The sequence below is a fragment of the Cnephaeus nilssonii genome (genome assembly GCF_951640355.1).
Source record: "Cnephaeus nilssonii genome assembly, chromosome: 15".
NCBI classification, from domain to species: Eukaryota; Metazoa; Chordata; class Mammalia; order Chiroptera; family Vespertilionidae; genus Cnephaeus; species Cnephaeus nilssonii.
In genome coordinates, this window is record NC_137086.1 from 69,764,748 (window position 1) to 69,779,717 (window position 14,970).

The following is a 14,970-nucleotide window of genomic DNA, read 5'->3' on the forward strand; positions in this document are numbered from 1 at the left end:
ACAGACGGTACCATAAAAAAATAATAAATAAATAAATAAATAAATAAATAAATAAATAAATAAATAGTGCTGGGGGAAATTGGAAAGCCACTTGCAAAAAAATGAAACTGGATTGTAGTTTGTCTCCATGTATAAAAGTTAACTCAATTGGATCAAAGACATAAATATAAGACCCAAAACAATAAATTACATAGATGAGAGAATAGGTAAACTTATGGATCTGGGTCATAGAGAACATTTTATGGACTTGACTCCAAGAGGCAAAAATCAATAAATGGAACAATAACAAACTAAAAAGCTCTGCACAACGAAAGAAATCCACAAGAAAACAAAGAGGCAGCTGACCAAATAGGAGATGATATTTGCAAACAATCGCTCCAACAAAGGTTTAATTTCCAAATTATATAAACAACTCATAAAATTCAACACCAGACAAACAACCCAATTTACAAAATGGGCAGAGGACCTGACCAGACACCTCTCCCAAGAAGACATACAAACAGCCAATACCAGTAGATGTATGAAAGGACATTCAACCTCACTGGCAATTAGGGAAATGCGAATCAGAACTACGAAGCAGCTGAGGGTTGGGAGGTCTTTAAGACATGCCCAAGATCACACAGCTTCGTTTCTCTGCTCTACAAAACCCCTGTTTCCTTATGGAAGTTATCACATTAGACTTGTAAGACCATGTCTTGTTCCAAAGCTCACATTCATGTTCACCACACCACCTGGGTGCCTGTCCTCTCCTCCCGAACTAGGGCACCTCCCAGAGTTCACTGCACCCTCCAGCTGCCCCCTCTGTTTCTTTCTTAGAAGTACAAGACTTTGGGGAGCAAGAACAGAGCTCAGCTTTTCTGTCCTGAAAAACAGGGTCAAAGCTCTTGACTTCCCTCCAGCTTGGGATGCAGGCTTTCAATTTAGGGGTATGCCGTGCCAGAACTCAATCCAAGGCCATCCAGCATAATTGCTAGCTATGGGCTTGGAAAGAAAATCATGTTTCTGGACAGCGCTGACCAATTCTCTATCGCTGCTTTCTTTTTCTTCTTCTTTCTAAAAAAGGAATAGAAATTTGAGTCTCTATAAAGTAACAAGAGTTCAGGGACAAGCAACAGATACTTGTGTCCCAGAAATGCTGCACAAACACTTTTAGGTAAAGTTGATTACCGCCACACGCTGTGGGAAGGAAGGAAAGATGTGCTGATCATTTTGTTTAAAACTGTTCTGAGGGTGACTGATTCATTATGCGCTGGCAAAGGAGAGTCAGCTGTGCTCTTGTCTCTGTCAGAGCTTTTCTAAGACAAAAGTTGCCTTGGGAACCTGAAGTCAAAAAGGGAAGAAAACAAAACCCCCAACTCAGTTTCCACCTGTGTGCAGATGAAGCCCTGGATGGTGGGAGAGTCCCCTGTTGGGTGTACCCCCTCAATTAGTCTCATGAGGGTGGACTGGATATCGGTCATTCCTTCCCACACTGGAGTAGATGGGTTTCGAAGAGCAGATGACAAGGATCACATGGATTTGAGGGGTCTGGCACCAAAGAGGGTCAGAACAGACCAGGTTTCTATTGCCAATATCATTTTCTGGATAATTAGACTAAAAGCTTCAGGTAAATCAGTAGCTTGCTACTGCCTTAAAATTCCAGAGTAATTCCTCTAAATCAGGGGTCCTCAAACTTTTTAAACAGGGGGCCAGTTCACTCTCCCTCAGATCATTGGAGGGCCGGACTATAGTTTAAAAAAACACTATGAACAAATTTCTATGCACACTGCACATATCTTATTTTGAAGTAAAAAAACAAAATGGCAAAAACACCCGCATGTGGCCCGCGGGCCGTAGTTTGAGGACGCCTACTCTAAATCCCTGCTTTGCAGTTGAAGGTTAGTTTCTATTCTTCCCTTCACCTGACAAATCTCTTTTTCTGTGAACAACTATAGACAGGCGAGTGTCCACCATCCTGTGGCGCCTGGAGACCTCATTAATTGATCTTTCTCAAGGAATTAAGTTAACCAATAACTATAATTTGGATCTTATGACAATGTAGGCACATCAAGAAGAACTTGATTCAATTAAGTTATGAGGATCTAAGTAAAAGGCTCCTTCTTATCTATTGCCCTGACCCTTCCTCAATGTCTGCATCTTCTTGCTTCTAATCTGGGAACCCTGCACAACCCGAAGTGTGTTCTTGAAACTTCATATTCTCTTCCTGGCACAATATCCCCTCCTTTCTGTCATGCCCAGAACACATGGCAGTTAATGCTTTGTGTTTGTTGAACGAATGAAGAAAGCCCTCTTCATCATCATTCTGTCTCTCCCCCTTTTCTTAAACACATTTTTACTTAGTGATTCTTATGTGCCAGGAACTAAGCACTTTAAGAATATAAAATTATTTCATATTCAAAACACTTTTATGTTTATTACTTTCCCTACATTACAGGTAAAGAAACCAAGGCTGGGAAAGGTTACGTACCTGTCCCAAGGTCACACCGCCAGTAAATGGTAGAGCTGGGTTTGAACCCAGGTCTTCTGACTCTGGAACCTGTGTTCTTAACCACCTTATGGTATTGTCTCACTGAGAATATTTCTCAGGATACAGCTTTTCCACCAGGATTTACTAGCTTGTCTTCCTTAATTTTGATCCTTTGAAGGAAATGGGTTTGCTGTGAAACTTTGAAGAAGGAGTTTAATGTTCCCTTATTGAGGAAATCAGATTGTGGCACAGCTGAGGCCAGTGGGGAAACATTTTATTTCAGCATCTGTCAATCCTGGCAGCCCCTGCGCCAGGCCCTGTCCTGGGCGCGGCCAGCTTGAAGATGAGCATTACGACCGTTGCTTTGAGGAGCTCACTGTCTGGTGGGAGGAGACAGGTTAACATAAATCTGAGGAGAAACTCTCTTCTGAGTGAGAAAAAAAAATGTGAGTACCTCTTTCTGAGTGTTAACGAACCAAAATGCATCACTCAGAGGAAGGGCAGTGAGAGACAGGAGATAGAATTGGACAGGCACCGGGGTAGTGTGGTTTCAGGCCAAAGGAGCTGCATTCACACTGATGCAGGTTTGAGAGGCTTCTTTCAGGAGAAAGATTGGAAGATGGAGGCAAAGTAGGTGGATCATGCTTGCAATGCCTCCCAGAACCAAACTGGAAATTACAACTAAATTGGGGAACCATCACCCTAAGTTCCCAAATGTGGACTATCTGAAATGGAGACTTTTAGCCACAGACTGGCAGGAGCCACCTTGAGACTGCTTCGGACACCTCTCTGAGGGCCAGGGCCGCGTGGGCACCATCGGACATTGGCTTGCACCAGAGAACCTCCCTGGAGGACCAGAACCAGCACACCAAGGGGCCGGCTCTGGACAGCCTCGGGGCAGGATCAAACAAGCTTCACAGCAGCATATCCAAGGGGAGGTCACAGCAGGCACTAAACTCTGCTGAGGCAAACGCCACCTTTTCTTTTTATTATTTCCCTTATTTTTTCTTTTCTATTTTTTTGTTTGTTTTTCTTTTTTCTTCTCTCTTTTATCTCATATTTATTTCCTTTCCTAAATTGCATTTTTTCTTTCCTTGTTCTTTTTTTTCCATTTCCTTTTCCTAATTCTTTATTTTTTATTTTTTCCTTGCTTTTCTTTCATATTCATTTTTCCTCTTTTTTACTTAATATTTTTTCTTCTGTCTTTATTATTCTTTTGTTTATTTTTAAATTATTTTTTGTTTTTATTTTTGTTGTTGGTGATGTTTTTGTTTTCTTTTGTTTCATTCTATCAACACCTGTAAAACAGTTGGCACAACATGATTGGGGTTGAGCCTCATAGTCAGCCAGCCTGAGGGCCAATCCAACCCACAAATGAGTCAATAGCAATCAAGATGCAATTACAACAGGAGGGCCCACATAACCCACACAAGGGACATTTCTAGAGCACCCAGCTCAGGAGATCAAGGAGGCTGCACTGTTGTATTGTAAACCATCGAATGAGATACAAGACGCCTTAATGAGCCAGTTAATTAGGAGTCACTTATTCGTGCGAGGCCTAGAGAGAGGTGTCTTTTCCAAATCTCTGAGCAACCCATACAGGAAATTTTTCTGTATTTATACTTTTCAAGCCTCTTTGTTTGCAGATATTACAAATGGCTCTGTGTGAGTTATTGCTACAGACAGTTATAATACATTTTGTTATAATGTATTTAGAAAACTCATTAGTCAACAGAGCCAAATATCAACAGTACAATGATTGAAATTTCTTTTGAGAGCCGAAAACCAACTTCTGCGCATGGGCCACGAAGTTTCAATCGCACTGTACGTGCGTGCCCGCACGTGGTATTTTGTGCAAGAGCCACACTCAAGGGGCCAAAGAGCTGCATGTGGCTCGCAAGCCGCAGTTTGTTGACCACTGTCCTAACCCAACTAGGGTCTCGGCCAGTCCGTCAGTCAGACTCCTCTTCTCTAGGAGCGTCTGAAAATCCTGAAGGCTCTCCGGTCTATGGAAAGTGCCTCCCCTTTACCCTCTCCTGTTAACCCTGTTTATCAGTTACAAGGCCTTGCCATCCCTGTCTCTTATCACTGCTTGGTTCCTAGTGGCGAGCCAAACACAGATGGGGCTACAGGGAGAGACGGTTTGCACATAGCAAAGCACTCCTGCTGTGGTGGCTTGGGCTCAGGCCCTTGCCTGCCCACCTGTCCTCTTTCCTGGCAGAGACTGCGGCCTTGATCTAGCACAACTCAGATAAGTGAGAAACCAAGGATGCAGCAGAGCGGCTTGCAGCCAGGAAAATCAACAAAAACTTATGTCTCCCTGCTCTCCCTGCCGACACCCCCCCCCCCCCACCCCTCTCTCTGCATTACCATTTACTCTGTAAGAACAGGGCATCTGCCTTCCCACCTCCTAACCAGGTGTCTTGGCTCACCCCTTAGTCTAAGGGGTTAAATCTTTCAGCTTCTCTGGGAGAGTTCAAGGCACTGGAAGGGGACATCAGCCCCTCCTCTCCCAGCAGCAACAGGTACTGAACCCTTTCAGTACATTTGCAAATGGGAAACTTTACAAGCTTTATTTCCGGTTACTTTCACAGATCCCAGGGCCTGTTGCTTATCTCCCTTTCCTATTGTGAGTCAGAGGAAGACAATTCCTATAGAGTGGAGAAATAGAAACAGTGGGAGTTTCGGAGAAAACTACAGGCTGTCGCTGTAGTAGTCCTCCCTCCTGGAAGCTGGGGACTGACCTGTGGAGAAAAATGACTCTTAGTCAGACGGGAAAGATAGCTGATGAGGATAAGGGTGTGTAGGGAGATTTCTTGCGGATCAAAATCCTGGAAGGTCCCCTGAAGGAAATGGTTTTCAATGCAATCATAGATACCACCAGGGGTGTAAGAAGGGGGGTGGAACCAAGCTATGTCTTCTAGGAGGGCCCTAATAAATGACTGAAAACCACAAGTCAAACAAAACACACAACCATGAAGACAACGGACTGCACAAGATGCACAACCAGGGTTAACGGGGTCCATAGATAGCTGTTTATAATAACACTAGTTGGATTCCCTTCTCTTCAATGTCCCACAATTTATTTTGCTAGGCTTGGAGCCAGAAACCTCCTATTTCAGTTTTAGTTCTGCCTTGGGTGGCTCGCATGGGACTATGATGTCACAGGCAGGGGCAGGGCCCTGTAAATCTCTGGGTCCTGTGGGAGTTTTTGGCAAGCCCTGCCCCTGGAAGTCTCTGTCCACCAAAAGAGATAAGAAAAGCCATAAATAACAAGTTCTTTGTTCTTTGAAATTTACTACTTTGTTGCAAATAGTTAACTTAAAAAGACGTTTCTCTTGTTTTTCTTACAAGCAATCTCAGAACCAAGCAATCTTGGAACCTAGCCAGTCTTTGGGTGAAACCCTTTCACAAATTTATACCTTTAAATCTACCCCAGAACTTCAAAATTTCAATTTAATGCAGCAAATTCACAACTCAGGGAAGAGCAACGCAACCGATAGACAGAAATTCTTATTAGCTAAGTGGGCTGATTCCCTCCGTGACAAAGAGCAAACATCCCTGAGAAAAATAACTCTCAGCAGCGCTGCTTGAGACTTTTGCAGATTATCATGGGTTCAGCCTTTAATAAATCAAACATTTTAGCCAGACGAATCAACAGAAGTGCAGAATAAATCAAAGTAGCTTTCGCTTTTACACAGGCTCTTACACTTATATTTATAGACCAGTTAATGAACAGATAATTTTTCCAAGACAGACAAACATCCGTACTCACACTCTCTCAGTAGACTAGCCTGAATGGGAGCTGAGCAAATAATTGAAACAATGCCCAACTCTCCAAATGGACATGGGGACACTCCCGGCACCCACGCCCCAAAATTCTCGGCCAACATCTCGGTGAGAACCTACAGGAGGAGTTAAGACTGCGTCCAGTCCCCTTTCTCGGTAACAAAGTGGCTAGTTCCAAACAGCAGACAGCAAAATGAACTCAAAATTCCTTAATCGAATTTGAATTCACTCACCTCCAGAGGGTTTTTCTGATGACTCCAAAAGAATGCAGAGGCTCCCTTGTCTGGCTGTCATACACAGAGAAGTGTCTCTGGAGCCCTGGAACTTCATCAGGTGGCAACTCCCCTAGAGATCCTCAGGGCCTGGCAGCCAGGCAGGGGAGGCCTCCATCCCAGGTGTCTGAGACTAGGTGTGGGTAGGCATCTGTCTCTGATCTCACTGGTGCCTCCAAATGTTGTATTGTAAATCATCCAATGAGATACAAGATGCCTTAATGAGCCAATTAATTAGGAGTCATTTATTTGAGCATGGCCCAGAGGGAGGTGTCTTTTACAAATCTCTGAGCAACCCATACAGGAAGTTTTTCCGTATTTATACTTTTCAAGCCTCTTTGTTTGCAGATATTACAAAGATCTTTGTGTGAGTTATTGTTACAGACAGTTGTAACCTTGAATACATAATGAGTTTGTACTTGGCATAAGAATATGGGAATTAATATCAGTATCAGTGTATCAGCCCCTTTAAATGGCTAGCTTGCAAGGTCAGACAGTTATTTTTTCTATTATTCAAGATAAAAAACAAAGTTATTTTACAGTCTAAAAATAATGGAGTTGACCTAAGTACTCAACCAAAAAATTACTAGATTTAATAAATAAATATGGCAATGTAGCAGGATACAAAATTAACACCCAGAAATCAATAGCATTTTATACATCAATAATGAATTCTCAGAAAGAGAAACTAAACAAACAATCCCATTTAACCACTGAAAATAAAAATTAAAATACTTAGAAATAAACTTAACCAAGGAGGTAAAAGACCTGTATTTGGAAAACTATAGAACATTGAAAAAAGAGATAGAAGAAGATATGAAGAAGTAGAAGAATATACCGTGTTCATGGATTGGTAGAATCCACATCATTAAAATGTCCATACTACCCAAAGCAATCTACAAGATTCAATGTAATCCCTATTAAAATACCAACAGCATATTTCACAGATTTAGAACAAATGTTCCAGAAATTTATATGGAACCAAAAGAGAGCCCAAAGAGCCGCAGCAATCTTGAGAAAGAAGAACAAAGTTGGAGAAATCACAATACCACATATTAAGTTATAGTACACCTTGAAAGTTATACTACAAAGCCACTGTAATCAAAAGAGCCTGTTACTGGCACGAGAACAGACATAGATCAATGGAATAGAATAAAGATCCCAGAAACTGACCCAAGTCATTATGCTCAATTAATATTTGACAAAGGAGGCAAGAGCATACAATGGCGTCAAGACAGTCTCTTCAATAAATGGTATTGGGAAAATTGGACAGATACATGCAAAAAATGAAACTAGACCACCAACTTACACCATACAGAAGAATAAACATAAAATGGATAAAGGACTTAAATGTTAGTCATAAAATTATGCAAATCCTAGAAGAAACCATAGGTAGCAAAATCTGAGACATCTCTCATAGTATGTTTACAGATACAGCTCCTAGGGCAAAGGAAACTAAGGAGGAAATACACACATGGGACTACATCAAAATAAAGAGCTTCTGCACAGTAGTTTGCTTTCTTCCATTTCTTTCATTTGTGACATATTTCATTGTCTCTGCATTTTGGCTGCTTCCCTGTGTTTGTTTCTATGTACTGGGTAGCTGCTAAGTCTCCTTGAGTTGATAGAGTGGCCTTATGTAGTAGGTGTCCTATAGGGTCCAGTGGCTCAGCCTCCCCAGTCACTTGAGCTGGGAGCTCTAGATGCACCCCTTTGTGGACTGTGAGCACAGTCTTGTTGTAGCTGAGCTTTGATTGCTGTTGGTGTCACTGGGAGGAACTGACCTCCAGGCCAATTGGCTGTGAGGAGCAGTTGTGACTACAGTGGGAGAGCTGCTGTACAGGAGACACCCCTATGGAGCAGGACTTGCTTCAGTGGAGCTTTGGTGCTCACTGAGTCAGCCCCTTGAGTGTGTCGCTTATGGATGTATAGAGTTGTAACCTGCTATGGTCTGACACTGACCACTGGGTACACTGGCTCTTGGGTCTCCAGGGAAGTGCAAAGTCAGCCACTGCTGGGGCCACCCAGCAGGAGCTACAGAGAGATCTTCAGATTCCTCCTCTTTGTATCCGGTTTAGAAGTGCCCAGATGAGGTCCAGCTATGAGGCAAGGCAGGCTGGTGCTGGTGCCAGATCTTGGACCTTTTATTAATAGGTTTGGGGCTCCTGACCCAGCTACAGCTTGTTTGAGAGCCTTTAGCCTGAGCAAGGACAGGCCATTTATATGCAAAAGCCACTGCAGGCAGCTTGGGTGGGGTTGTAAATTAGATGAGGCAGGGTCTTAGGGAATCACAAGGGCAGAGCAAAAAGAAATGGCTGCCAGTCAGCCCTGCAACCCGGGAGGTCCCAGCATAGGAATAATGATCCCTAAGAGCACTTCCCTCTGGGAGAAAGCTGCCCCCAAAGTTCCTGCCCCAATGCCAGACAATCCAGTTCCTCCTCATATGTATCTGGGTCCCCCAGAGCCTCGCCCTGGTGCTGGAGCTCAGAGGAAGCAGGACCTTGTAAGTTCAGTTCATGGTGCCGGCCTTTTAAGAGGAGCAGCTGGGTCTCCAGCAGCCTCTGTGTCACTGAACCCCAATCTGCACTGGTTTTTACAGCCCATAGTTCTTACTGCCCATAGGGACTTCTCTTCCCAGCTCTGGGACCCTGGGATGGGGGTCTGGTTTGGAGCTGGGACCGCCTGCTCCTCTGGGCAGCCTCCACAGAGATGATCACCCTCCCTATTAAAAAAGCAGCACACGTGGGTGCTGGGCCAGCCCATTACACAACTCTGCACTTCCGCACCTCCTGCCGGTCTCAATGTGCTTTCTTCTTTACTTCTCTAGTTGTAGGACTTCCAGCCAGCCAGCTTTCCAGCGGTTCTGGATGATGATTGTTCTGTATTTTAGTTGTAATTTTGATGTGGTTGTGGGAGGCACCGAGTACAAGTGTTTACCTATATAAAGGATCTTCAAATCTCTCATGAGTTCTTTATACTTCCAGCATATAAATCCCTTATCAGATATATGATTTATTTTTTTCCTATTAGGTGGGTGTGTTTTTTACTTCCTTGATAACATAGTTTAGAGCAAAAGTTTTTTATTTTGATTTATCTATTTTTCCTTTTATTGATTGTGGTTTTGTTGTTTATCAGAAAGGCTTTGCCTAATCCATTTGTGAGCATTTAATTCTACTTTCTTACCAAGAAGTTGCAACTAGATACTAGCCCTCTTTAACCCTTTCTGCCTAATTTTCCAATGATTTTTATTGAGTTTGTTGAGGGATAATTGTCTGCACTCACTAGTGTAAACTAAGAAAAGAAATATAAACCATCCTGCAGTTTGATATGAAGAGTGTTGAGGTAGTGACAGTGAATAGTAATTCTCATTTTCTATTGAGCACTCTTTTTCTTAAATATGTTTTCATTGATATTAGAGAGAGAGAAAGGGAGAGGGGGAGGGAGAGAGAGATAGAAACATCAATGAGAGAGAAGCATCATCAATCAGCTCCCTCCTGCATGTCCCCTCCTGGGGATCAAGCCTGCCACCTGGGCATGTGCCCTGACCCAGGCTTCAAATTGGGGACCTCTTGGCTCCTGGGTTGATGCTCAACCACTGAGCCATGCCAGCTGGGCTGTTGAGCAGAGCACTCTGTCATCGCCACAGAATTCTTATTTCTCATATAAAATAAGAAATGTTCTTGAAAATAATAAATTTTAACATTAAATGCCAGATAGTGTACATTTGTTACCTCATTTACACTCCTAGTCACTGCATCAGGCAGCTATTATTATCCTCCCCTTCTCATATGAGGACACCGTGGCATGGTCACCTGGCTTGATGTAGAGCTAGGAGTGGACCCACAGGATCCATCTCAGCATCCTTTCATAAACTCTGCTGTGCTGTTTTTGAACAAATACAATAACAAAATCCTTTACCCTGAACATTCAGATGTGCCAGGGAGTTTCTCAAAAACTAGATTTGTACATGTAGTTTGGAGCTTGTTCTTCAGCTTATTGCTTTTTTTTTTTTTTTTTTTTTTTGTGCTATGTAAAGTTTACAGAGAACTAGAACTTTTTTTCTTTGAATTACTGCTCAAATCCAGTAATGAGTCATACCTCCGCCTTTTCCTCCTCATTATAGAGACCATCTGACCCGGGTGCCAGGACATTATAGAGACCATCTGACCCGGGTGCCAGGACCTTCCTGGTCTATACTGGGCCTGGCATGAATGGATAGCTCTTCTTACTCTCAGAGGGGCCCTGGTTCAGATGCTGGTCACAGGGCTGCCTGAGAGGTTTGTCATTGAAATGCCAAGGGGCCTATGGTGGCTGCCCACTAGGTGTCAGCAGTGTAACCCCCAGCGAGCACTCAGGAAAGTCCAATCAGGGAGAATAATTAGTGTCGATCAGAGCTACCTGCAGCCTGGCCACTCAGCACCGGCGACAGAGAGAGCCAGGAGGAGAGAAGGGGCAGGTGCGAGGCAGCAGCCCTCGCCCGAAGCTGGGAGAGGAGGGCCCCCCGGTAGAAGGACCCCAGCGATGGCTGGAAGGAGCCCGTGGCATCCTTTTCAATTTTGATTCCCAGGACAAACCCGTGTGCCGTGCGGTGAGAGAGCTTTGAGCAAAGAGAGATTTTCCCTTCACAGATGCGCTTCTCACCGTCAGGTAAAGGCCACACAGGTGCTCCCAGCGGGAACAAAGCTGCTGAGTGACTGCGTGCCAGGCCGAAGCTGAGCTGCCCGAACGGAATCTCACCAAGGCCACTGGAGCGCATCTGCACTCGGGACTCAAGGCCGCACTCGGACCCTTGCTGGGCCTGTGGACTGTGCGCGTGTCCCTCTGGCCGGCGGACCCCTGTGCTTGGGACCCTGGGGGCAGGGCCCACAGTGCGAGGGGCAGGAGGGGGCCCAGCATGGGTTCCCAGGCACCGGGGCCACTTCGTGCTTGGCACTGGCTGCTGCTGCTAGTGGCCCTCAAGGGTTCGGAAGCAACGTCTGATTTGAACAAACCCACCGATCCCCCGGCCCAGCAGGAGCCTGGGGCTGGGTTCGCTGCTTCGGGCCCAGCGCTGGGCGAGAAGATCACTGTCTTTGCACTGGACTATGACTACGTGCAAGTCCCCTATGAAGTCACCCTCTGGATCCTTCTCGCTTCCCTCGCAAAAATAGGTGAGTCCCCACACCCGGGCTGTGCGCGTTTCCCGCATGAGATGCTGCGTGTGGACGCGCCTGGGATGGGCGCCGGGTGGGTCTGACTGTGCTGCTGTCACGTCAGCTCTGCCCTCATCCCGGGGCACCAGCTCTCCATGCAGCCGCTGGTGGAATGTAAAGGTGGACCTTCGGTCCTGGGTTGTTTTGATTTCTTCTCATTTCAGTGTGACAGCCATGTGGCATTAGTTGGCGTGCAACAATCTCAAGGTTCTGTGCTTTAAAAATCACTAGAGAGTGAAGCACACCGGTCCCAGGACGATGGCCAATGGGAATTTCACAAATCACATAAAGATTCTTCTGTAAAATATTCTCCCTTCATTCTTGGCCATGTAGCCAGGGGCTTCATCAATGGCGCCCACTGTGAAATCTGTAAAAGTGGGCTGTGCTCCTTGCAAATTGGCAGAGAGCAACTCTTAGGTCCCTCGGTGATGGGAAATGGGGATACCGGAGATTTTATCTGTCAATAGAATGTAGATTTACACATGAGCCAAGTGAAGCCAGTGGGACACCCACACTTTCCTTTGTGAAATAAAGTGAATTCAAGTTGATGGATTAAATTCTAATCAAGGTTCTTTGTACCAAACCCAATGTAATGTTTTACACTCTGTGACCATTTATTTCCAAATGCCACCCCCTTTCTCCTTAAAACCAGCTCCTTAGAGCCAAGGCCAGGTGGCTCCGTTGGTTGAAGCATTATCCCAGCACCAAAAGGTTGTGGGTTCAATTCTGGTCAGGGCACACGCCTAGGCTGCAGGTTCTATCTCCAATCAAGGCAAGCATGGGAGGCAACTGATTAATGTTTCTCTCTCACATCTCTCTCTCTCTCTCTCTCTCTCTCTCTCTCTTTCTCTCTCTCTCTCCCTCTCTCTGTCTTACTTCCTCTCTCTCAAATCCTCAGGTGAGGATTAAAAATTTTTTTTAAATAAAACCAGCTTATTCGAAAGTGGAAAACTGATACAATTATTTCAATTACTTTGTATAACATACCCTTTGCCACGGTTATGAAATTTGTCGTTTGAATAGATAAATTGCTTTGTTAGAAACTATGGTGCCCATTTACATTAACCTCTAGGCTGGGTAGAAGATGGGTTGAGCCATGAGATCTGCCAGCTAATTCCTTGGCATCAGGACTGTGGGCTCTGTCTTCACCTGACCCCCGGGGGTGTTGGGGTGCAGTGTATTAGTCAGGTGCTCCTTCATAACTGCCATTCATTTTGAGCTAGTGAGGTATGGAGATTAAATGGATTGTTATCTTGAAGAACTCTTGTGTGATTTGTCAAATGGTTAAGTTATACAAAGGGTCTCACATCATCTCTAAGAAGTGCTCACATAAGAATAGCTTTCTAAAGGGGTGATAGGCTCAGCGTGGAGCTGAGGGCCCAGCACCTCTCAGGCAGCCACATGGACTGAAAACATTCAGGGGGTCTCAGTGTGTTTTAAATGTTCCTTTGTACACACGGGAGGGATGCTCCCGCCCGCCCCTCCCCGGCACAGGAATGCTGAGGCTGTTCTGGGTCATGAACTAGATCTGCTGTGACTGGCTAGTAACTGTGTCTTTCTAAGCACCAGCTTGTTCATCTGTGAAACTATTTTTAAAACCCTTTTTTGGTGCAAATAAGGATTTTCTAATATAAAAGAGGCTTATGTTCTATGTCAGTAAACATCAAAATGCAGAAAGGATGTATTTTATCTTGATTTGATATTGGCATAAAACATAGATTGCTCTTTAGAGGTAGCATATGTGCCCAGACTCACTATGTCTAGAAGTCTGGAGTGTTGTAGTGGTTTAAATGTTCTTGATTTTCAAATTGATATAATTCAACATACTTTAGAAAAAGAAAATAGCTTAAGTAGGTTTTCAGATGGATCATGCGCATTCAAGTACAATTTCATATTTGCTAGTCTTTCCAAATTCAGATTATTTTTACATTGTACATGAAAAGAGGGCTGTGCTCATTGGATACATACTAGGTGCCAATTACTGTGCTTGTAGGTTTATATATGGTGGTTCATTCACCTGGGCGGGGGGTGGGGGGGAGCGTGGAGGAAGACATAAAACTTTAAGAAAACAAACCAATACAGACTTTTTTAGATTCCACATTATGAAATTTTAGTTAAGATACAATTAATAATCATTATTAGTATTCATTATTTCATTTATCATCCTAGCAAGCACACTCATTGAGCGCTGTGCAATGTGTGGAAATGACCATGGTCCCTGGCCGCAGGGACTGCGCTTCATGGGGAAGACGGGGGTGGGGTGGGGGTCCTAACGCTGCCTGGCAGGCCTCTGCCAGGAAACATCAGACTCTCCCCAGTCCTTCTGATTTCAGTGTTTATTTATTTATTTAAACATGTCTTTACTGATTTTAGAGAAGATGAAGGGAGATGGAGAGAGAGGAATATCAATGAGAGAGAGAAACATTGATTGGCTGCCTCCTGCATACCCCCTCCTGGGGATGGAGACTGCAACCCAGGCATGTGCCCTGACAGGGAATCGAACTGGCAACCTCCTGGTGCCCCCCAGAGAACACCCAACCAACTGGGCCACACTGGCCAAGACTCCCCGATCCTTTTTAAAACACCAACTATGCACGTTGTAAAGTATGATATTATAGAACAAAGATAATACAAAGTCACCTCAGACTTGTTCATCTTTTATTTCAGTTCCACTTCTTGTAAGTTTATAGAAGGATGTCCTGAATATCTGGGCAGAATGGAATGGAGAACTCTCTTTGGCTTGTAGGTAGGACATTGTTATTTAAGTTTCAGTCACTAAAACTAAAAATTCTCAAGTGACTGACTCTATTGTTGTCATGAAGGGGAGAAAGCTCTGGAGTGATGGACAGGCAGCACTGCCTCTGGGGCCCTGCGTGCAGGCGCCTCCCCCGGGCGGGGCAGGTGCACGCGCTGAAGGTAGGGCATGCTGCATCCATCTCAGGACACTGGAGTGCAGAAAGCAGGGCCGAACTGGGGAGACAGAGGGCCTAATAACACTGCATAGGGACTCTTCCACCTCTCTCACATTTAGAAAGTTCAATGTGGTTGAAATAAGCACTACAAGAAGAAGAGGAGGAAGGGGAGGAGGAGGGAAGAGGAGGAGAAAGTTCTCTTCAGAAACAGAGAGAGCAGGATTTTAGAAGGAGACCTTACGCTGGTTTTGAAGCCAGTGGACTAAGTGTGTGGTCTGGGATAATGTCTCTTGATGCTAATAATGTGCCCTTGTATTAACCAGCCTGCTATAGTGAAT

General features: G+C 44.5%; 1 protein-coding gene across 1 annotated transcript in view; it reads left to right on the forward strand.

Moving 5' to 3' along the window:
• Window positions 1-11,422: 11,422 nt before the first annotated feature.
• Window positions 11,423-14,970, forward strand: part of SLC9A4 (solute carrier family 9 member A4) — a gene marked incomplete at both ends in the record, with an annotated part of 76,864 nt that continues 73,316 nt past the window's right edge. The window contains one exon of the mRNA XM_079791493.1: window positions 11,423-11,678. Within this exon, the coding sequence (XP_079647619.1) occupies window positions 11,423-11,678 (256 nt within the window). The remainder of the gene's footprint in view (window positions 11,679-14,970) is intronic.